The sequence below is a fragment of the Podarcis raffonei genome, chromosome 16 (assembly GCF_027172205.1).
Source record: "Podarcis raffonei isolate rPodRaf1 chromosome 16, rPodRaf1.pri, whole genome shotgun sequence".
Taxonomy (NCBI): Eukaryota; Metazoa; Chordata; class Lepidosauria; order Squamata; family Lacertidae; genus Podarcis; species Podarcis raffonei.
Window position 1 is genome coordinate 33,831,277 of NC_070617.1, and position 24,603 is coordinate 33,855,879.

The 24,603-nt window shown below is 42.2% G+C and overlaps 1 protein-coding gene across 20 annotated transcripts in view; it reads right to left on the minus strand.

Moving 5' to 3' along the window:
- EP400 (E1A binding protein p400) overlaps positions 1-24,603 on the minus strand; it is a 75,995-nt gene that overhangs the window by 45,409 nt on the left and 5,983 nt on the right. For 18 of the 20 annotated variants that reach the window (XM_053370053.1, XM_053370036.1, XM_053370034.1 and 15 more), the window contains exons 3-17: positions 22,315-22,425; positions 19,324-19,411; positions 18,862-18,969; positions 17,602-17,996; positions 15,670-15,972; positions 12,347-12,532; positions 10,271-10,411; positions 9,650-9,731; positions 9,055-9,107; positions 8,254-8,311; positions 5,393-5,482; positions 4,164-4,265; positions 2,426-2,619; positions 1,588-1,765; positions 455-591 (exon numbers count right to left, since the gene is read on the minus strand). In XM_053370053.1, coding sequence (XP_053226028.1) covers positions 455-591; positions 1,588-1,765; positions 2,426-2,619; positions 4,164-4,265; positions 5,393-5,482; positions 8,254-8,311; positions 9,055-9,107; positions 9,650-9,731; positions 10,271-10,411; positions 12,347-12,532; positions 15,670-15,972; positions 17,602-17,996; positions 18,862-18,969; positions 19,324-19,411; positions 22,315-22,425 — 2,226 coding nt within the window. The remainder of the gene's footprint in view (positions 1-454; positions 592-1,587; positions 1,766-2,425; positions 2,620-4,163; positions 4,266-5,392; positions 5,483-8,253; positions 8,312-9,054; positions 9,108-9,649; positions 9,732-10,270; positions 10,412-12,346; positions 12,533-15,669; positions 15,973-17,601; positions 17,997-18,861; positions 18,970-19,323; positions 19,412-22,314; positions 22,426-24,603) is intronic. The other 2 variants (XM_053370049.1, XM_053370048.1) reach the window with 2 other exon arrangements.

Sequence of the window (24,603 nt, forward strand, 5' to 3'; positions counted from 1 at the left end):
AGCATGCTAGTTTCTACACATACTTACACACCCTTCTGCATCCTCCATCCAGGCAAGAAAGGGGCATTATCAGATTTCAAGGAGACATTCCAGCTAAGGAAAACTACGTAGTGATCCAGTTAAGGATTGAGCCCTGGGAAGGAGATCTGACCTGCGGAGATTTCCAAAGGCTAGAGGCCTGAAGGAACACATTTATCTGCCAGGTCTGATGCTCCCCCACTCCTCCTTTACAGGCAATTTGCCAGGGGCAAAAACACCCTGACATGTACATACACTATTCCCAATATATTGCACATATATTTTGGATTTTAATTTTTGTAAGCTACTTGCTTGCTAAGCCAATCTCAGCTGGAAGATGGGGCATAGCTATAGTGAATGAGAAATATAGGTGGAATTTTGCTCAGCCGTCAGATATTGAATTATTATTTTTTTAAATATCTACAGAGTGCTGTACCTGTCTTTTTGTTCGAAGTTCTTGCTGGCTGCCAATGTAGAGCAGGATTTTCAACCCAGGGCACCATCGCTTCAGTTCAAGCTCCCACTTCAGTATATTACAACTCCGAACAACAATGAGATGAGGGCCCCAGTCACCTGGCAAAGGGAAGAGAAGGAGAGGGATGTAGGAGAGCTCTTCAGTTCTGAGGAGCCCAACGCTGGCATGAAAGCCAGCCCTGACATGACATTATGTTTGCTGACTGGGAACAGTTATGGACCACCAGTATAAAGTTCACGGCATGTAATGCCTTAAGAGAGAATATTATGAAAATGATTTATAGGTGGTACATGACCCCAGTCAAGCTTGCAAAAATTTATCATTTGCCCAATAACAAATGCTGGAAATGTAATGAAACTGAAGGTACTTTTTATCACCTTTGGTGGACGTGCCCAAGGATTAAGGCCTTCTGGGAAACGATATATAATGAAATTAAGAAGGTGCTTAAATGCACTTTTGTGAAGAAACCAGAAGCCTTCCTCCTGGGCATGGTAGGCCAATTGGTGTCAAAGAAAGATAGGACGTTTTTTATGTATGCGACAACAGCAGCAAGAGTACTTTTAGCAAAGTACTGGAAGACACAAGAACTACCCACACTGGAAGAATGGCAGACGAAGGTGATTGACTACATGGGACTGGCTGAGATGACCGGCAGAATCCGTGACCAAGGGAAAGAGACGGTGGAAGAAGATTGGAAGAAATTTAAAGTTTATCTTAAGAACTGTTGTAAAATTAATGAGTGTTAAAATGTTTTGAGTAATCAAAATAGAATTGCAGCGATAAACAACTGGACATGAGAAAAAGGATTTAAAGGAAGTGTTATAAGTAATTAAAATCAGGGGTTGCTGGAAAGATTTAAAACAGGGATGCAGAAAAAGGAGGTATGGGGAAGTCGCTGAAAGAAGGCTTAAGGAAAAGAAGGTTAAGAAATTATAAGTGTTTATATGTTTGTTTGTTTATGTATTGTTTTGTATTGTCTTTTAATATGTGTTGAAAAATTAATAAAAAATTTATTAAAAAAAAAGAAAGAAAGCCAGCCCTGGACCATTTCCCATTTCAGTAAATAATAGCCACAAAGCAGAGGGCAGGCTTACCCTCATTACACGCCAGATGTGCAAAAAAAGCAATAACTTGCACCGTTTTGCCAAGCCCGGCTTCATCTGCCAAAATGCCATTGAGATTCTTCTTGTACAGCTTGGCAAGCCAGTCCAATCCGATCTTCTGATACTCTCGAAGGGACCCGTACAAGAGGGGAGGAGTGTTGTATTTAACCTGCAACAAAATGACATGCAGCCCCACACTTTAAAAACTTCCAAGATTCCTCCACAGGACAACCAGCAGCTTTTTACTAATGTAGTCAAGTTTATTTCTAAAGATCTAGACAAGTTTCCCCCTTCTCAAACAGAATTAGTGGTAGTATACCGCCCTTCATCCTCAGATCTCAGAGCAGTTCACAAAGAACTTGTCTTGGATGCCGGTGGATATTTGTTTTTTAAAATATGGGGCAATTCTGTTTAGCCTACCGCCACTTTCTATCTAGCAGCATTACCCCCACCATTGCAGAATTCTTTCATAATACAAATGTTAAAGGAATTCCAGGGGCACTCAAATGGTCAATTGAACAAAAATGACACCTTCATATCAATTCTTAGGCTTGCACGGAGGAAACAGTTTTGTAAGATTGCTGAGCATTCAAACTAAAGATCACTTTTACACTTGTACAACTATGGATTCGGGGGGGCGGGTGTTGCAAGAAGAAAGCAGCAGATAGTAGCAGCAATCTTGTGCACACTTATCTGGGGGGAAAGTGTTGTTAAACATAGCAGGTCTCACTTCTGAGCCAATGAGTTTAGAACTGCACTGCAAGAATGCGGTGGGGACATCTCTACATGCAGTCAACTGTTTGCCACAAATGGAACAGAAAATACTTACCGAAGTTGTGATCCGGGCGCTGCCTTTTGGCAAAAGCGCTTCTGCTGCAGCCGCTACCTCTGCGATGTCCCTCCCATGTTTCTTAGTAGGAACTGCTCTCTCAGCGCCCTTATACTGATCAATGCTAAGGAGAGAGTCGATCAGGATAACTTCCTTCTGGACACTCTCCCTTTCAGCTGTGTGGTCTTCCATCTCTGACAAAACAATACACCAAACAATCATTTTTGCACAGGCAGAATCGTCAGAGTACCACCTGACACTTTAAAATATTTCTGCACATACTAGAATCCAAGACAGTGAATCCAGATGAGAATGGGATCATAAACAATAACCCAGTGACCTAGATCAGGAAAGGGTAACCTGTGGCCCTCCAGATGTTTTGGAGAGACCAACTTCCATATACAGCTCAACCAGCACAGCCAATAGGCAGGGCTGGTGGAAGTTGGGAGTCCAGAAAGTGGGCCACGGGTTATCTACCCCGCCTGGTTTAGATGGCATTCCATCTCAGCATGCAGGCCTTCAGGAGACAGCATGAAGCCGTTCCACTGTCAGGAAATATAGTGTAGAGCTGGTCTTGGATTCAAATCCATGCTCTTCCACAAGGCTCACTGGGTGGCCTTGAGAAAGTCAGTCTTTCTCAGACTAACTCACCACTTGCTGCACTTCTAAACAAAACAATCAAGAGAACAAAATAAAATTTAAACAGCAGAATTGTGAAAGGGCCTTTGGAAAAGGCCGGCCCATTCACACACCCCGCACTGCCCTACCACTGAGAGAAAAAGGAAGAAATCATGCTTTGTTAAGTAACGCAGCCTGATCACTTCCTGTGGCGGCCACCAACTAAACAAAAATGCATGGGACAAATGCACACTGACTGTAGGGATCTTGTGCACATGAGTACGTCCAATCCCTGTTAACATGCATAACTGAGGAAAGATTGCTAATTGTTTACACATGCTTTGAATTCTGTTCTCTCCTTTGTCTTCCTCCCCTGCAACCTTCCTAACGTTAAAGCATGAGCAAATACACTGTTGGTGTATTGTAGCAGTTTAAGAATGAATATGCCCTTATAGTTCAAATTTACAAGGTTGCAACTAGGTGGCCTTAAACAAGGCTCTCATACTCAGCTTTAATTCCACCCATCATCTGCGATATGAGGATTATAATCCTGACAGAGCTGTTGCACGGATTACTAGACAGCATCCACTGAAAATTCTAAAGATCTGCATAAATATGAAGTACAGTGGTACCTCGCAAGACGAATGCCTCGCAAGACGAAAGGGTTTTTGGTTTTTTGAGTTGCTTCGCAAGACGATTTTCCCTATGGGCTTGCTTCGCAAGACAAAAACGTCTTGCAAGTTTGTTTCCTTTTTCTTAAAACCGTTAATACAGTTGCGACTTGACTTCGAGGAGCAACTCATAGCACGCGGTGTGGTAGCCTTTTTTGAGGTTTTTGAAGACTTTGGTGATTTTTGAAGCTTTTCCAAAACTTTTCCGAAACCGTGCTTCGCAAGACGAAAAATTCGCAAGACGAAAAAACTTGCAGAACGAATTAATTTCGTCTTGCGAGGCACCACTGTATTATTATATTAACCATCCCAAGGACACAGGATGAAGGTAGGCTACTTAAATTTTAAAAAACAAAACACATCTGCGGAACTGTGGATGCAAAACATTCCCCCTAAAAAGGTTAGAGCAGCTCAATGGCATTTTGGAATGAAACGCCACCAAAATATACCTTCTTCACTAGTCTCTTCTTCAAGCTTTGGCTGGGGCCAGTGAAAATTCTCGGCAAAGGCACCTTCATACATCTTCACCAAATCATCCAACGACAGTTCAGCTGAATGAGATTGAAAAAGCAAAGTGTGATGCCGTTGCAGTTACTTAGCACCAAAGCTGAGCACGACAAAAACCATTTTGTCGTGTGTTTTCAAACAATATTATTTTTAAAAGGGCACTTCCTAATTAACATCCACGCAAGGCTTTCATGTAAACATCAACAGAGCGCTTTTAAAAAATGTTTCGTTTTGAAAAGTATTCATTTCTAGAGCAGAAAAGACTTTTTTTGTCTGCATTCTCAAGCTTCAATTTAATTAAGATCACAAATGAGATTATATGCCCAGGCTCACCAGAGAGCAGAGTTCCCACAGGCACTGGGAGGGCTGGGAGAGGAAAAAGAGGACTCATTCACAGATGCAGAGTCAGACCAGGGGGAAGGTGGTTCAGCCTCCTTCTGGATTTCTTTTTCTCAGCCAAGGGGGCATTCTGAGTATGTCACACCACTCCTTCCCTATCACCTCTCTTGGGTTTTTGGGTTTTTCCAACTAGATCTCCATGCTCCTTCCACAGCTGGTCTCATCAGTGCTCAAACCAATATGGAGTAGTATGACCAGGTCTAACCAAAGGAGCATCTATGGATGATGGGAAGAGGAGGCGGAGGGTAGAGAGAAAGACTCCTGACCCTGACTAACCTCCTTCGCTACACACACACAGTAACTTAGAATTATGTCCAAACCGGAGGTTATGGTTTGTTTCACACAAAACAAACCATAGTGATAAGTCAAGGTTTGTTCTTGGTTTGCCAGCCATGGTTTGTTTGGAGCAAAACAAACCAGAATTCTCTGGCACAGATGGAAGACTAAGCCAAGGATTGTGGTTTGTTTCTCCGCGCACTAGCAGGGAGGAGTGAAACAACATAAAGATCAGCGTGTTCACAGTAAACCATTCGCTATGTGTGAACCAGACCATCATGCATTTCTTATCTGTGCCATGTTCCAACATATGAATTGGAAAGCGTTTTGAACTCCAAAAGTGTCTAGCCTACCACCTCTCCAAATATATAAGAAGTCAACGAGAATATCAATGATGCTAAGGCTGAAAGCAGTATGCAAAGAGAAAGGGATATACTCTCAGGCATATATTCTCAGTCATTCAGTGGAAATGCTATTCAGAAGTCTTTGGACTCACCTTCCTTTGCCAAAGTGGATAGCTCGATTTGATGATTGACATTGCCTTCTTCAGCTTCCTGCTCTTCGATGGTTTCCTCTTCATCTTCAACTAGAAGACAACACAAATTCAATGAATCAAGTTGAGTGTAGGAAGCTGCATGTTGCTGGCATAAGATTCAGCTTGTCACCTTTAGCATTACAGTATATAGCCCTCCCACCCCGCCCCTGTAAAAAGAACTAAAAATCAAACATAGTGCTAAAGATACACCCATTCATAATACATTCACCTAAGTTGCACTGCCATTAATAGGGACCAGCATCTATTGTAGGCTCCTACTCCAAGAGCTGGGGTCCCCTCGGCACCCCCAGATACGTACACACACTTACCCTTAGCACCAGCTAAGATGCTGATATTCTCTTTAAGTCTGAAACCTTTTAAAGGTTGGAACTTTTTCATTTTTAAACTTGGGCAACAACTGGACTGGCTGGAAAACAATATGTAGGCATTAAGCTGCCCTGCCTTCTTCCCTTCACGTTTCAGCTAGAGAGGAATCTGAGCTTTCCACCCTCCTGCTGAAACTCCTGGTAATGCTGCCATTACCCAGTAAGCTTGAGAAATGGAGGGGAAACTAGGGTGTGGTGTTTCCCCTGACCTTTCGTTTGCTGCTTTTTGAGAAGGGATGCTTCCTGCTTTTTGTGTATGCCTATTTTTATTATGAATGTGGTAGTAGTGTGTATATTGTTGGTTTGCTTCAGAGGAGCTAGCTGCTGCAAAGAGAGTTGCCTGTGGTTATGTGGGGGAGCACATGTGGTATTTTGCCTGCTGAGGAGTGTCTCTCTGAACATGACCAGTATTCCTTTAAGTGAAATGGGCACTATGTGGTGCCTATAACAGTTTCTCATTATTTCGTAATGTGCCACCAGGCCCCAAAAAGGGTGAGGACACCTGGATCAAGACTTTCACTCGAGGACCTGATCCGGGTCTTCGTGCCTTCAGAGATGAGGCAGGCAGCTACCAGTGATGATATGACCTTCTTCATGGTCATATTCTACATACTACTACATCATCATCTAATTAAATTTATACACCACCCTTCAGCCAAAGATCCCAGGGCAGTTTAAAATAGAAAAACACAAAAAACTACATACCATAACAACAAACAAAACAATAACACACACACACACACCACGTTTAAAAGGCCATAGATAGTTCCACCTGTTTGAAGTGGAACGTTTCCGCCTGGCGCCTAAATAGATGTAATGAAGGTGACAGGCAAGCCTCCTTGGAGAAAGCATTCCACAATGGGGAGCCACCAGCCATTCTCTCGTGGAGAGGGCACATGTAGAAGGACCAGATTATAATCACAGGGTCCAGGTCAGTTCATATGGGCAGAGGTGGTCCTTGAGGTATTGCAGTCCTGAGCCGTCTAAGGCTTTAGAGGTCAAAACCAGCACTCTGAGTTGGGCCCAGAAACTAATTGGCAGCCAGCGCAGCAGAGCCAGGATTGGAGTTATATGCTCAAACCGTCTTGCCCCAGTGAGCAAACTAGCCGCTGAATTAATAATAATAATAATAATAATAATAAAATAAAATAATAATAATAATAATAATAATAAATTTTATTTATATCCCACCCTCCCCAGCCGAAGCCGGGCTCAGGGCGGCTAACAACAATAAAACAATACAAAAGTACAACACAAACAACACTCTAAAATCACACATTATAAAATTAATTAAATTCAAGCCACTGGCCACCATTGGGCCAGAGCTCCGCGAAGATTGCCGAGGGAGGGAGTCAGGCTGTGCCCTGGCCAAAGGCCTGGCAGAACAGCTCTGTCTTGCAGGCCCTGCGGAAAGATGTCAAGTCCCGCAGGGCCCTAGTCTCTTGTGACAGAGTGTTCCACCAGGTCGGAGCCACAGCCGAAAAAGCCCTGGCTCTAGTTGAGGCCAGCCTAACTTCTCTGTGGCCTGGGACCTTCAAGATGTTTTTATTTGAAGACCGTAAGTTTCTCTGTGGGGCATACCAGGAGAGGCGGTCCCGTAGGTACGAGGGTCCTTCTGCACCACTTGAAGTTTCCAAACCAATGATTTTGTGGCATTTAACAGATTTCTGTATTTTTAAGCTGTACTTTTATCTCCCTTTCTTTCCACTCTAAAAACTCACTAATTCCTTTGGGTTTCTGGTGTGGTTTTTCCATTGTGATAGTGATTTAAATTATTCTAAGCCACCCTTGGGAACTGTATGGCTGAAAGGCAGCTGTGTGAGTTCCAATCCGTTACAAAGTCAAAATGGCAAAATCCATGGACAAGTGGGAGGCGTCGACAGGGTCAGGGAACTCACGAGGTTTGCAGAAGTACCAACAAATCTTTAGAAAGAATACCTTGAGGTGACAATCCCCATCCCCTATAAGAGCCCAGTGAGGACTGAGCATGCTCAGTAGCCACATAATGCTGACTGACCTGTGTGTGGTGGTGGGGAACCTAAAGATAAGGGGAATGCAACAGAGCATCGTGAACAGGAGCTTTCCACACCTCACCATTTTGCGCAGTCTGTTTTATCAGATTTACAGAGAAATGGGTGAGATAAGCTAAGATTAAAACAGTGGAGCAGAAAATTACTACAGTGGTACCTCAGTTTACGAACAGTCCTGTTTACAAACTATTCAGTTTACGAACTCCACAAAACCAGAAGTAGTGCTCCGGTTTGCAAACTTTACCTCGGTCTATAAACGGAAGCCGAACGGTGGAAGGGCACCGGCGGCGGGAGGCCTCATTAGGGAAAGCGTGCCTCGGTTTAAGAACGGATTTGGTTTAAGGACAGACTTCAGGAACAGATTAAGTTCGTGTACCAAGGTACCACTGTATATTAAGTGACCAACCTTCATCATCTGTCAATGAAGTGCTTGCCTTTCTTTTTCTTCCAGATGTCCATGGCCCCTGAAAATACATATAAATGTTTCCAATAAATTTTAAAAGCAGCAAGGGAATTACTGGTATACATGCCAAACACACAGTAATACCTAGAGGAGACCTCTACCTAACACTTCCTGTTTGAAACAAGGGTCCCTAAGTTTAAAGTCAAAATGCCATTACTTCTTCCTGCTAATTTCATCAAAGGGAAGACAAAAAGATTCCTACAACCCAGGCATATTTCCTGGTATTTGTAAGATCCAAGTCCCATCCATAAAGTGGGCCAACTTTATATCATGACTGGCAGCTGGAAAACTAAGAGAGCCATCAACAGAGCTTATGCTTCTTGCTACATTTCACTATTCCAAATCAAACTTTGTGAGGATCTTAACCAAGCCATTGAAACACATTGCTTCTATGGGTCAAGAGGACAGGAAAAAGATACATTTCTATATTGGCCTCTCTCTATAAATCGGAGTTGGAAAACCGCTCACCTGCAGGCCTAATGAGGCCCACCAGGACTCCTGCAAGGCTGTTTCACTGGCCCTACACTTACACTGTATATGATCAGATGCAGGGCAGGTAAAGGTAAGGTTTGGGTGGGAAGGGTTGTGCGCAGGGCTTCCTCAGCACTGACGATCAGCTGATTGTCAGCTCTTGGGAAACAGTGTGCAAAAACTGTGTCACCTGACATCCCATGGGATTCAGTTAGGGGAATCCATGAAATACTTTGTTATTTGCAAAAGCCATTAACCTATATATAATCTTACCACGTCTGTTTCTTTGTCCATAAGAATATCTTCTAAATGTCTTGCATCTTTACCTGTAAAATTGTTAGGTGTTATGCCTCTTATAAGTCACTAAATACTTCCTGCATTTATTAGCCTAACATTTATATTTCCTAGAAACAAGGGGAAAATAAATACATAAAATCTTGCACAGTAAAGAACAGGTGAATATTCGTTGAGAGACCATAGGGTTCACTGTGAACCTTTCGCAGTTCACAATGCAAATACAAGAAATATAAAATATTAAAACAAATATAGAAGAATAAAAAAATGTCTGTAACTTGCAACGTAAGGGAAACACTTAGCATTGCCTGTCCTGTAAAGTTTGTATTAAAAAAAAAATTTAACCCTTTAGTAAACAAAGATTAGTAGGAATAGCAAGGAGAGCAAGCAGATTAGGGTAGTTGTTTAGTTAAGGCATCTCCAAATGTACTGCAGAATGCAAAGATATTTACATCATTCTCAGTATACTACCGTAGTTATCAGCGGGCATTCTATCTTTGAGCAACAACACACATCCTGCAATTTATGCAGCAGCCTTGTTTGCAGAAAGCAATCCAAAAGTAGAAATTCTTACCTCTCCTGGAATGTCGTCGCTTTAAATTTAATGCTTTTCTCCTTTTCTCTTGAAATTCAATCTGAAGCTTTATTTCCACAACCTAAAGGTGGGTATGAAATGTGACAGACAGAACAATCAGATAACACTGAAGATCTTTAAAACTATCTTAGTGGAGATAAGGCGGTTGTATCCTACAATTCAGGGCATCCAATTTTTACTTGTACTCCTCTACCTACTGCAGCCCTCCACACCAGCAATGGAGCAGCTGCCAGCAGCTCACTCTGCTCCCCCCCCCCCCCCCCGCTTCAGGAGGCAGTGAAAAAAACAAGAAATGGAGAAGATTTAAGAGAGCCAAGGTGGTAAAAGAGACTGCCTTACTGCTAATCACTGGAAGCCACTCAAAGAGCCTTCAAATAGGAGGTTAAAATGCTTTAAATTAAGTATTTAATATTTTAAACAAATAATTAAACATGACGTGCAACTCAATGTATACTGCATGTCTACTCAGAAGTTAAGTTTGACTGGGTTCACAACAGGACTTATTTCCACACAAGGTTTTATTTTGAAGGATTGTGGCATTAGGCTTTAAAAACCAATACCGCTTGACTGCTGAATGGCAAAGGGAAAGGAAAGCACTACCTGCTCAATATTAGACCAGAAATACTCTATTTCTCTCGCGATCGTCGCAGCAATGCGCCTCAGCTTGTTCTGTTCTTCTTTCTTGGCCCTCTCTTCATTAAGCTTCTTTTCTTCATGGTATCGAGCCACAGTCCGGACCATCTAATCAAAATAAAATCACCGGACAATGAGAAAGGATTCTTCCATGCCAATACACTTTTGTTTTTTACAACTACTTGTATGGCCATTTTAGCATATCTAATTATCAAGTAGCCAGCTTCCAGGAAAACTGCTGTATTGCAGGTTAGCCTATTTGTTCATCCATTTCAGTACTGTCTGCTCCAGACTTTCCTAACCTGGTGCCCTCCAGATGTTGCTGAGCCACAGCTCTCATCACTCCTGACCATTAGCCACAGTGACTGGGACTGATGGGAGCTCAGAGCGCAACAACATCTAGAGAGCACCAAATTGAGGAAGGCTGGTTTTCTGTGGCTGGCAGTGGCTCTCCAGGGTCCCAAGCAAAAGGTTTTCACACCACCTGCTACCCAATAAATTAAACTGGCAATGTCAGGGACTGAACCTGGGAGCTTTCATGTATACTGGGGGTGGGTTATGGGCTCCACTTTTGTGGGACTGAAAAGCAAACTGTCAAGTGAAGGCATAAACAGGAAATTTCTGGAAAAGGAATTAGACTTTGTCAAACGTAAGAGGATGTGGAAAAACCAAAACTAGGTTTTCACTGTTACTTCTGAAATTGAAACAGAAGCTCCCTAGCATGGAGGACACTGAGCCCTCCTTGTCACTTAAGCTTTCCCAGCATTAAGAGCTTACTGCAGGCTTTGCTCTTTGTTAACAAAAGTCATTTGAGGGCTTACACACCATAGTAACAATTGTATTAACCATTTGTTAGGGGAGACCAGGAATTTCAATATCTCAACCAGAAGGGAAAACCTCCATTATACTCAAGCACAGGAGAAATTTTAAGAAAAGAAAACCTAAATTTGTGAGGCAAAAGAGCCACCATGCCCTGGAAAACAGTGCAGTCCCTCAGAACAGAACTTGGCTATTCCTATTCTAGCTGTAGAGGTTGGATCCAATGCTGTCACTTGAGGCTCAGGTGGCCTTGGTGGCACAGAGTGCCTTCCATCAGCTTTAGCTGGTGGCCCAGCTGCACCCCTACTGGGCAGGGATAGCCTAACTTCTGTTGTCTATGCTCTGGTAACCTCTAGGTTAGATTACTGCAACATGTTATGCGTGTGGCTGCCTCTGAAGATGATTTAGAAACCAACGCTGGTGCAAATTTATTATTATTATTATTATTATTACTATTACTACTACTAATATTACTATTATTATTCTTTCTGATAGGACTCGAGGCAGCTTACAGATAAAAATAAGAACCTCTAAAAACGTAGTAAAAAAAAGTTAAAAAGCAATTAAACACTGATAAAATGAAAACTATATACAGTACATACTTTAAAAATCTATTAAAACCATATGAATAATTACAAAAAAGCAGCATGGCACCGGCACTTTCATTAAAAGCAGTCAGTTCCCTAAAGCCTGTTGAAACAAGTAAGTCTTCACCTGCCAGCTGCTCTAGGGAGAAAGTTCCTAAGTCTGGAAACAGCCACCAAGAAGGCCAGAGGCCAGGCTGCTCACTGGCACAAGACAGATTGAGCATATAACACCAATCCTGACCTGACTGCACTGGCTGCCAATCAGTTTCCGGGCCTAATTCAAAGTGCTGGTTTTGACCTATAAAGCCTTATAGGAACAATGGAAATAGCAGCTGCACATGCGTCCGCACACACTCTGGCCCACCGCAGCATCTGCAGGAACGTGAACCGGCCCAAGCCACAAAAATTTTGCCGACCCCGATCTATGGCCTTTTAAATGTGTCTGGGGGGTGTTATTGTTTTGGTTATAATGTTAAGTAGTTTGTGGTTTTGAGTTTTTATGTTGTAATGTGCCCTTTAGATCTTTAGATGAAGGGAGGTACATAAATTTAATTATGATCTTTAGATGAAGGGAGGTACATAAATTTAATTAACAATAATATTTTGCCAATACGATACAAATGAAACACAGTAATACCTTCTTAGCAGTGGCCATCTTCCACCTCCTTTCTTGAGCAAAGTCTGTCGCCATCCACTGCATTTCTTCCAGGAGATAATCCCACTGAGATTTGGGTCGGGGAGCCTCTTGAAGTTTGGGCAGCCGTCTCAGAGACCACAAACCTTCCTTCCTCAGCTCTGCTATCCGTTGATGGACTTGGTTTTCCTTATTGAAGCAAGCAAGCAATAAAAATGGGTGCTGTTGAAAATAAATTGCGTTTCCAATAGGCCAAAGTAAACATCAACAGCAACAGGTGAAAAGGTAATTTAGCTACCTGAAGCATTGTCACGTAATATATTTCAGGGGGTGGAGGGGTTACAGCTCACTGAATCCACACATGCTGGTGTGGCTTAAGAGGAGGACTGTGATTAAGACACATAAAGAGTTAGGAAGCAAGAGAGAGGCTGCTCCCACCCCATTCTGTTTCTCCACACGCAGCAGGCAAAAGTTCAGTATGCATACTGATATGGAACTCATTCTCCAAGGACAGATCATTATGTAGCTCAAGTGGAACCAGCAACACACAGGTAGAAGGTATAATCAATATTTGCAGAAGTACCTCGATGTTTGCAGAAGTACCAAAAAAAGTAGTCAGGGAGAAAAACTGGAGAGACCCCCCCAAAATAGCTCACTGCATTCTCAGTGGCCATGGAATTCTGACTTTTGAGGTGGGGGAATGGGACAGAAAACCAAGTATAAGTGAGGATGGAACGGATTACCTTGAAAGAAAGCATGGCTGGCTACCTATCTTGAACAGAAGTACTCCACACTGAAACATTTTGTTGCAGCTCCTATTGTTTTGTGCACTTATTTATTCCATAAAATGCATACACCTCTTGATTGCAAAAACAAAAAAAAGTAAAGTGGTTTACAAAAGATAAAACAGGAAAATCAAGAAAAATTAAAATACTAAAACTGATTAAAATTACTTCAACTTTCTAAGCATCTGGAAAGGTCTGTCTAAACAGGAACGTTTTTAGCAGGTGCTGAAAAGAATACAATGAGGGTCTTAACTCAATAGGCAGGTTTGTGCCTATTTCTAGAGTTTCATAACCCTTTGCTGAAAATTTTATTTCACTGAACTGAAGCATAGAGAAGTAAAACTCACTGGGGTATGTGATGTTGATAATAATAAAACACAAAGAGTAAAATAAAGAAAACCATCCAATTTTAACACGAAACTGAAGATTGCAACAGACTAAAAGGGGGCAGTACTTAACGTTAACAAGAATGGAAACAAGTTGGATTAAAAGGCCCACTTAAATAAAAGTCATGAATGACCTTTCTGTTTTGGATTGAACAACACTTTCAGTAGGTAATCGGTTAAGTAATCCTTCTGCCCAGGAAAAGTAGGGAATATACCGTATTGTTAAGCTTTATGACGTATCAGGTGCAATATATGGAAGAATCAGCTCCTACACAAAATGGATGGCCGAGGTCACCTCAGGAATACATCCACAGGATGGCTCCGTCAGTGTAGACTACTCACAGATAGGACCCCCAGTTCAGATATTCTGTGAGCTGCAATTATTGGCCACCAGAAAAGGTACCTTCAAAATAAGTAGTTAAGTTGCACCTCCTTATCAGGTTCAAAGAAAACGAATGTGAGAGCTTCAGGGGACCCTCTGAAGACTCCAAGATAACCTATGGACTATATGAGGGTTGTAAATGTGGCTGGATTCCTTTATTTCACAGTACGGAAGAGGGAGATGAAGCCTGCTCGTATAGGCTGTTGGGCTCAAGTCCCCGGTCCAGGCCACTCTGAAGAGATCTTAGTAGTCCAGGCTTTTTCAGCAGAAGCACCTTATGAAGGCCTTCCAGGTTGTCTCATATATTCCGTTAGTGGAATGCTATCTGGAGAATGCTATCTGGAGAATTGGCCACCTCATGAGAAGAGAAGACTCCCTGGAAAAGACCCTGATGTTGGGAAAGATGGAGGGCACAAGGAGAAGGGGACAACAGAGGTTGAGATGGTTGGAAAGTGTTCTCGAAGCTACAAACATGAGTCTGACCAAACTGTGGGAGGCAGCGGAAGACAGGAGTGCCTGGCGTGCTCTGGTCCATGGGGTCACAAAGAGTCAGACACGACTAAACGACAACAATCTGGAGAATAGCATTATATGTACTATTCAGGCTACACCTCCGAAATTGAGGAGAGCCTACTATTCAGTCACCAGGATGCAGCCAGCTAGGATGTGGGAGCAGTACTGAACCCTAGGAAAGTGGGACTAGGGGAGATGTCATACTAACAGAGATTTCTGAAAACTAAGGCTTCTTCAGTCATTGAGGGGCAATCAGAAACACAGAGTAGCCCTTTCCAGCTTTTTTTCTCTCAAGACTCTGGACAGGCGGAGAGGATGGGAATAAAGACATACAGGAGGCCCCTCAGCCCGGTAGAGTGAAACACATCTATGCTCTCTGCTCAAATGAAAAAGTACCATGGGAAAGTAAGGTGGTTTTGTATTTTCTGGAGATGCAAACAAAATTGAAGAGAGGAGGGCAGAAGAACTCTTGAAGTACTTCTTGATACAAGGCCCACTTTCCCAGATCCATAGTTTAGAAATTCAAGTAATAAAATTTGTCCTATGAGCTGTGCCAAGATGGGTAACAGGTTGGCCTCTGTTCAGATGAGAGGGGATTCGGTCTGGATGCTTAGGGTGTTGGGCCTGGGTATTTCTGTCTGTTCACACAGGCCTTGGTTGTTGTATTGTCTATCCTCACCAGGACATGGCATTAGTAGAGAAAGGGTTTAAAGGCACATAGGCGAAGGTTCATTGCTCTGACTTCCAGTCAGCTGATGCTATGACTGGATACCTAGAAAGAACACACCTCCCATCCTGCAAGATCTAGGCAGTTTATGCCCCATCCCATCAGACTGGCATCTGTGGTGACTTATCAGTTTATCAGGATTGAGATGGGTGCCCTGTGGTTAGCCGCTATCTGAAAGATCAGGAAACCCGTGGAAAGAGAGGCACCTAAAGTAATCTTTCCTGAACTATGTCTAACTGGTACGATAAAAGAAACCGTTGCAACTGTCTGGAATCAAATCACAGCTAGAGGACAAACCCAAGTTCTGCTTTTGATCTGCAATCAGGGATGGTTGTTCTGAGAAACTCAACAACACTAACAAAGGGTCTCCTTGTTCATTACCGCTAATCGTAAGGCAGATGATATTGCAAATATTCTCATGCAGCAGCAAAAGAATCCAGCCATCACCTCAAAGCTTCTCTTTTTAAAAAAAATGAATAATCTGTGTGTATACTGGGAATTCTGGCATCGGATTGTGCAGTGGGTTTTCTTACCAGCTTAACTTGTTCTGCCAGCTTCTCTTGGGAGCTGTCCTGTGCTAGAACTGTTGTATTTTGAGCCGGACTCTGAATCTTTGGTGCTGTTGTCACAGCCAAGCCTGGGGGCTTGGAAGCAATAGGAGAAGTTGCTTTATTTGTCGCTGGCGAAGTTCGACTGGTTTGTGTTGGGTAAGTGGTCTGTGGTGCCACGTTGGAAACAGTTGCTGGTAGGTTGGATGAGGTAGGAGGAAGCACGCTTGCTGGAAGACGCTGGGAATTTTGGACGGTGTCTGCCGAAGGTCGCGCTGGGGTCACTGCCTGTGAAAGGCACACATCCATGTTAAAAAGACCAAATGAAAGGGGTTCAGGAGTGAGACACTGCTGCCATTTGAATTACAATATGATACAAAGACAAATATTGGCCTAATTATGCAAACTAGGCTGTTTCAAAGAAAATACTACTGTAGCCAGTTACAACAGCACATAGGAAACACCAGCTGTTTTAGCCTGTGAGGTGCCTGGTGCAATGCCTTTGTATTGCAAAAATGAGCACACAAGCAAGCGCCATCCCAAGCTTGAAGAGCTGCAGTTTACCTACAAGTAAAGGCCATGCCACCCAATGTCAGAAACTGAGGGTAGCCTTTGCATTCATCGTCCCCAAAAGCAGCACCCATCTCATCCTTTTTCCTTGTTCTGTGGAAGTCAATGGAAGCCACTGAGAACTGAGAAAGCCTTAATCTTGATTAGCCTCACTCTGGGTGCACAAATATACACATGTAAGTAACACTAATTATCACCATCTTTTTATTTATACCCAGCAGAATATAAAAGATAATAAAACGTCAAATGTCAATTCACCTTAAAGAAGTTTGTTCTCATAATTTATTCATTTATAGCTTTTTAAGTTGCAGTAAGCATGCCAACTGAAACTCTCTGCCAATTCAGGGGTTCAGACTACATGGTTTGGATTCTAACATCTGCAACTGTAACCATAAAACATGAAAAGCAGGGGAGTGTTGGGGGACAATGTCAGTTACACCCCCCTATAAATCTCCTCGTTCTAACTTCAGCTTTCACCTGGCGGGGGGGGGGAAGCAAACCACAAGGAATGTTCAAATCTAGACCACCTATGAGCACCTAGATAGGCATTGGTTACGATGTGTAGGAACAAAGTGTGCAAGTCATGTATTGTATCCAATATGAATGCCTGTGCATTTTAGCTGCTTCTCTCCAGATGTGAGCAGTGACTGGAAAATGATCAGCTGCCCATCTTGCATATATTTTTAAGAAGGCAAGCAGCTGACATCACACATGTGCGCATTTCCACATGTGTGCACCCTGTGCATTTTGTATCCTGGTATCACACTTGAATAGAAAATAATTCTATTTGTGGTACCCCTGTGTTGAAGCCTGTTTGCATGACCGCTTACCCTCCATAAAAAGGAACAAGCTGGTCAGCTGCAAAACACACATGCGACTGGCCAGTTATATATTTCTAGATGGGACCTTCCAGCCCCTTACTTTTCCGTGTATTCATTCAAGTTATATGCAGCCCTTCCTCCCTAAAGGGGTTCAGGGCAGCAAAAAAATAAAATGATAACACATTTGAAACATTTTAAAGCTGTAAAAAAAGGTCTAAAAATAACACAATAAAACATCTGATTATTTAAAAAATCATGTGTCTAACAGGCTTGCTGAAAGAGAATGTTTTTTCAACAGGCGAGTCTAAAGGAATACAGTGATGGTGCCTGCCTGATATCAACAGGCAGGGAGTTGCAAAGTACAGATGCTACCACACCAAAAGAATGACTTCTTGCAAATGCAGAATGGAAACAGTGTGGTGCCTGTAGAAGTGCAGGCTGGAGTTCCTGAGATTGCACAGATAAATAAACATTTGGGATAGACTTTTCACCAAGGCTACATTTTCACATGCTCCTGCCCAAATACCTGTTGCTGTGCTGGAGCTTGTGCTTGGGATACCTGGGCTGTTATCTGCCCTTGTACAAGTGCCGCTGACTGAACCTGCTGCTGAAGTGGCACTTGAACTTGACCATGCGGCACGGCAGCGGCAACGGATACGCTTTGCGGCTGGGCCTTCACGTGAATCTGAGGTTGCGCCAGAGAGTCTGTGATCGGCGGCTGTGGTGGCTGCGTAAGCTGCAGGGTCGCTGGGAGAGGCGGGAGGGGGACATTGCTTGACTGCAGCCTCCCAGGCAGCTGAGGTGGAGGAGTGTGGAGACTTGCCGCATTCTGCACAGGAGGCCCTTTGGAGGGGTCATACTGTTGCTGGCTCTGCTTCTGCCCAGTGAGCTGTACCGCTTGAGGGGTGGGAGGCATTCCACCTGCAAGCAAGAAGAAAAATGGAAAGAGCTGAATTACACAAGCCAAGACTTTTGGACTCGTAGGACACCAGAGCATGTCAAGGAGATAAAAGTTAACTCTTTACAGTGGTACCTTCGGTTGCGGACGGGATCCGTTCCGGAGCTCCGGTCGGATCCTGAGGTTTCTGCAACCGGAGGGACCGCTTCTGTGCATGTGGCATAAATTCAGAAATATACTTCCTGGTTTGCCACTTATGTATCCTGAAGTTTAAGTAAGCGGAGGGATACGTAAGCAGAGGTACGACTGTACTTACTTTGACACACTTACAGCGTCACTTAAAATAAGATTAGCATTGGTGAACCGCAGTAAGAAATTCGGTCAACATCAATCTACCATGCACAAAATCTTATGGTTTTTTCCAATCATGAGTCACGTACACACAACACAACACAACACAACACAACACAACACAAACAACTTTATTAAATGGTCACCTACATGTCCTATGGTCTTAAAATGTTGTTGACATGGTTAATGGTAAGCAAAAACAAAACAAAATACGCACAAATGCAAGAACTAGTGTGGAATTAAAATGAAAAACGCCTAAAAGAGAACCACCCTTCTTGCAAACTGGAAAGCTCCCAAGTGAATGATTCTGCATCAACTCGCGTGGCCATTTTCCAGGCCCACATGCACTACTGGAGCCTACGACTCAGCTCCTTCGAAGGGAACGAGGCATTTCATACCAAATATTAATTTACAAGGGGAAAGCACAGGGCAGAACCAGAGACCTCAGAAAGGCTGTGTTTTGTGAGGTTTCTGCTTCTGGTGCCAACGCCCCCCCTTGCTAAATTAATCTGCGGTTGGCATGTGGCAACACAGTACCTTGTGCTGTTGGCATGAGTTGTTGAAGAGGGACTCCTGAAGTCACACCTGGATGCTGAAAAACCATCCCATGACGGCCCACTTCAATTCGGGGTCTCTTAGACGAATCTGGTGATATTCAAATTCCATTTACGGCAGGGTATAGTGGAAGGGGTTCAGGTTACAGTGTTTTAAAAAGATGCCCCGTGAGTTTTAAATTCGGCTTTCTGTTTATCTACAACTCTACTGTGGAAAAGTACAGAATCAGGGCAGTAGTTGGCTCAAATGCACACCATGCCCATGTGAAATCCAGCTTACTGGCTGTGGGAGGAGCACATGGCACAAGCCAAAACTCCCATCGCAATGAACAGGCCACATGGTCACACTGAAGCACGCTTTTTAAAAAGTAAGCACTAGATTTAAGATGGTCCTGGTGTTAATAGCCGAAAGGGATGATCAAAGTTCCACTGAAAGGAACCATACCTGCTGATGTAAGTGCCTGTTGTCTCTTAAAAGCTTCAATTTCTATGGCATTCACAGTTCCTGTTACTGGAGTCCCTGCATGCGCCTGCTATTATAAAACAAAAACAGAGCAGTCAGAATTCAATTAAATCCTCAACTTCTTTGACAGAACCTTATATGCACGAACCCTTCTTTAAATAAGAAAAATGGTGCATGAGAAAATCTAGAGAAAAATCTGTCCAAGAGCTGCTGGCCATTTTTAAAAACATGTCTATAATGAAGGAATGTAAAGCAACCCCAGTATACTTACCTCTTAGCTTTCAATGATTGTTATTTAAGATGATTTTGAATCCATTTTACAAAGAAATTTTTTTTATATGACACAGTTAATGCTACAGAAAGGGAAATCTACGCGGCTTTCTCTCTCTCTTTCCTAACAAAGCAAAGTTAAGGTAAAAGCTTCTTCCCCCACAGCTGAAAACCTTCATGTGCTTGATCCTGGAATGAAATCATAACCTTTTTTTGCTTCACGTATAGAGCCACCGAGAATTTGGTGCTTTCAATACTACAACCAATCCCACCAAGATTCTGTGCCCTTCCCATCACCCCCAGTTCACAGGGACCATCCCATTTCCCCAAAACAGTAGATGCCAGTGTATGCAAGAAACAACCATGCTAGGACAGACCAATCCTCAAGATACTGGAGGCAGAAATCTGAAAACGAAGTGGGTACGAGCAAAAGTGATTCATTAAGCCAATCACCATACAATGGCAAAAAGTCCATCATTATTATAGGCCTGCTGAGTGGAGGGAGGGCTTGTAGTTCCCACTGGCAGGAAAAGAAGCCTCCCCCATTGGTTCCCCCCAATCTGGTGCCCTTCAGATGTCTCAGACCACAACTCCCATCACCCCGAACATGCCTATGTTGGCTGGGGCTGATGGGAGTTGTAGTACAAAACGCTTGGAGGGCAGGAGGTTGGGCAGATATCTGCTCACGTAGTCAGTGTCTCTAGTTCTCTGCAACTGCATAGCCACCACTGTCTTGATGGGAGCAAACAGATCATTAGACTGCTGCCGTCGGAGAGCTCATCTAGATTCCAATGGAAATGTCAATATAGTGTAAAATGTTTAATGGAACATTAAACTAACAGTGCAACACTACACATGTCTACTCAGAGGTAAGTCTCATTGAATTCAAGGGGCTTACTCACAAATAAAGGGATGTGGGACTGCAGCCTCATTCCCAGGTAAGAGTATCTAAGACTATGATCTAACATTACTACAAATTGTGTACGTATTACCATTAGCACCAGTACCTAAACACATTTATTTGGACGCAAGTCCTACTTTGAATTCTCCTTTGAATGTGTGTGTTGGCATTAGTGTGTTGGCATAACAGCCTAAGGCTGGAGAGTTTCATCAGAGTCTACCAAATGGCTTAGAATTGGAACTATAATAGAGGCAGCAATTTTAAAAAATATACACTTTAGGTAAATATGAAATTTAGCTTTACATAAATTTAGATTTACAGATTGAGATATACTTGTAGACATTAGGTTTCTGTTTTGTTTTGTTTACCGAGGGGGTAATACCTGGTGCACATATGATAAATCAGGTAAGGGTGGGGAAAAACCCTCACCCTGTGTAAAGAATTGATGCTTGCCATAAAGATATGGTTTAGAGCAAAATAATAAAAGAAATTGTAATACCAAATAAAGTGTGGAACACAAAACAAGTTCTTAATATTTGAATATATGCAATTAAAATATCATTAAAATAATGTCCCACACACTAATTGTAGATGACATTTTCTGTACGCAATCTTTTGAACTGCCTTTCTGCCTAGGAGCCACCCTAGTCTGTCATAATGGCCTGCTTAAGAAACAAAAAAAGAAGCAGCTAATTTGTCTTTATTAGAATGAGCTGGCCAAAGGCTCAGACTTATGTCTTCCCCGTTTCTCTGCCTGAAACCCAGGAGAGATGCTGCCCATCACTGTAAACAATACTGAGCTAGATGGACAAGTGGCATGACTCAGTATAAAGCGGCTTCCTATGTTCCTATGATCAAAACCTTCCAGTTTTGAACTAAGCCACGATTCCATTATTTCTGAACTCAGAGAGCTATGGTTTGCTCTAACTGCGGTTAGTTAACAAACCAAGATACCAAACCACAGGTTGTTTGTGAAGAACAAGCTATAGTTACAGCAGACCACAGGAGGTCCCACAACTGTGCTTAGGTCAAAGCAGAAGCTGTCCTCCTCTCAGGAGAAAAAGAGAGAGAAAAATAGTATGTGAGTTAAGCTCTCTAACCTTACAATCAATCATGGTTTTACATGATTACATTACATCTGAACCAGACCATTATTTCGAGCACAACCCTTCAGCGCAGGGCATGATAACTCGTTCACTCTATTTTCTGGCACCCACAATTTAATCCAACAATTCATAAAGTCTGTTATGCATACATTTGACTATGAAACAGCAAGGCATTTTATTATGCATTTGTAAAGTGTGGTAATTTAAATTACATCAGAAAGAGAAAAGGTGCAGCGGCAGTTCTGCCCCTTTTTTGTATCTGTATTCAAAAACCTTCAAAATCAAGGACAAAAGGGGGAGGAGAGAGAGAACAGAATTTTAGAAAGAATCCACAGTCATATTCCACAGACACAGAGACCCACACTGTTACTAGGCAGAACGCACAAGGGAACCAAAGACAAGCAAACCAAAGCGGAACACATCAAAAGCTGAAAGTTAATGAAATAAGCCAGCAACTTTGAAACAAGAGGTGGGAAAAAGTAACTTCCTCAAAGCTCCATAAACACTCATGCATCTGAAATTTTAAGAGGTTTTTTACTATTCATTTCTGTTTTTTAGATGAAAAGGGATGGGCTCTCAGGGAGTGGGGTGGGGAAATGCAGGTTCTATTTTCAAATACCAAATCTGAATGAGAAAAAAGGAATAGTAATAATCACCTGGGATGAAACTACAAGTTTAGAACCATTGAAAAAGTACCTGAAATGGTTGCTGCTGGGATGAAAAAGCAGCAGAAACATTTGGAGGAAGCTGGGTTGCTATAGCAACAGGAGTACCAGTCTGACCATCCTTTCCTGTCACAACCTTTACCTGAGAGAAGATATTTTGGGGGGGAAACAAAAAGGGAAATCATTTTCTTTTCTTCTGTTTTTAAAAAATCTGATCAACACACTCGACTTTGCATTGCATTGATGGTTCCTCACTGAAGAGGGGATTTTAAGAAAAGGCCCATAGGTGTGATGGGACTTGAACCCACTTTTTTTTAAGAAAAAAGAGAAGAAATAAGACGTTCTGCTTTGTCTTTATAGACAGCAGAATGGGGCGAGGCACAGGCTACTTGCGAACACTCGCCACCTAAAGTCTCCACTGAAATTTAGAATAGGCAAATAACATGGGTTAACTTGAGATATTGGCTTTCTAACAGACAACAAAATTAGCATGACAGACAGTTCACACTCAGAAGAGCCCCAACATTTATTAAGCAATGAGCATAGCCTGCATTCTCTCCCCTCCTCGCAGCCTCCCCCAAACTCCCATAATAATCAGCCCACCCAGGCAAGGGATGAAGTTGCATTGCTTTAGCAGAAGGTGATAAAAGGAAGGGGGAATAAGAGTGAGGAAATGCACAAAATACAAAGAGAAGGAGGTACCCCCCAAAGTGCCTTGTTTTTCAAAAGAAAATGTAACATTGTCAATGTTCCTGGAAGTTTATTACTTGTTTCTTCAAACGTCTTCCGTAAGTCCATTTTATTTTTTACAAAGAGGGAAAAAAGTTTTCTTAAATTGAGTGTTAAATAGGGATACCTGCATTCAAAAAGTAAAGGGGTGGGAAATGATATACTGTTGGGGGGGATATAGGTTAAAATCAGTCTATAGAATTACTGTCTATAGAAAGGAATGCACTTTATCAAAATTTAAGAAGTGATACATTTGATTTTATGTGCCATGCCACCAGGCCTACTCAGATGAACTTTACTCAACCTTTATAATGAATTCTGGAAAGATTTTCTGAAGAATAACTATTTCGAAAATTATGAGCATCTGTCTTCATAGCAAAAGTTTGAAACCAAAGGGATGCACAACACCAATGAGATAGTTTTTTGCTGCATTTTTCATTAGAATTGATTCTGCAGGAAAACATATTTGATTTTGTTTGACAAGCAAGAGTTGATTCCACATTTAGTGTTCTGAGTATTCCTGACAAGCACTTCTGTAAAACTTAGAAACACTGGTCCAAAGTAGTATCACTTTGATTATAAATTGCAGAGGTTCAGCCATGTTGAGGTCCTCTACTGTCAAGCAGTACATAAATTTTATGAATTAAATAAACATAGTTGTACTCAGTACTATTTTTCTAGAAAAAGAGGTGCCAAAGCCCACCATGAACACCTCCTTCATTAGAATGGCAATGGCGCCCACTTGAGAGGTACTGGAACTGAGTTTGAGTGAGTTCTGGCTGGAAAAAGCCCTGGTTGTACGTACTATTTTTTCAAGCTTGAGCTGGTTATATTTAATTATGAGTTCTTGAATTTTAAGAACTCTCAAGCATTTCAAGCTCCTGAAGGAGGAGTGTCTTACTCTGAAACCCCTTGAGGAGTTTTATGTCAAGTGCCTGTTGTCCTTTTTGTTTTGTTTTTTATTTGTTGTCCTTTTCGTTTTGTTGATTATGTCACTTTTCAGTAAAATGAATTTCAAATTGATGTTCACCTGCTTTCCACTCTATAGTTTTGTGAGACCACACAGCCCCCACCATTTTGATGGAAGCAAATAGGTCATTAGAGTACTAACAACTGCCATTAATTAGGTAATCAAGATAGTATTGAAAATGTCAACATATTTACAATACTGAATTGGAAGAAGAGACTGGCTCTTTGGAAATTGTAGTTTGCAAGTCAGTAGCTATACATCCTTCACCTATTACAAGGTCTCAGTCCTGAAATTGTTTCAGAGGTATTCCCTGCATATAAGCACTATATGCCTCACTCATGACATTACAAGCTCCCATTATGTGAGTGATCAATTTGTTCCAAACTGGGGGATTCAAAGGCCTCCAACTCGTCACAAAAGGAAACACTTTGGAGATCTGGCATCACATAAAGTGTCACCTATTGAACTTCCAGTGCCTACTGAAGGCTTTTTTTATCCCAGCAGGCATTTTAATTGAAGTTTTATTTTATAATTTTAACATATTTTTACTCTTTGTATTGTATCTTTGCGAACCACTTAGAGACTATTGTAGTTAAGTGGTAAATAAATTATTTAAATTAA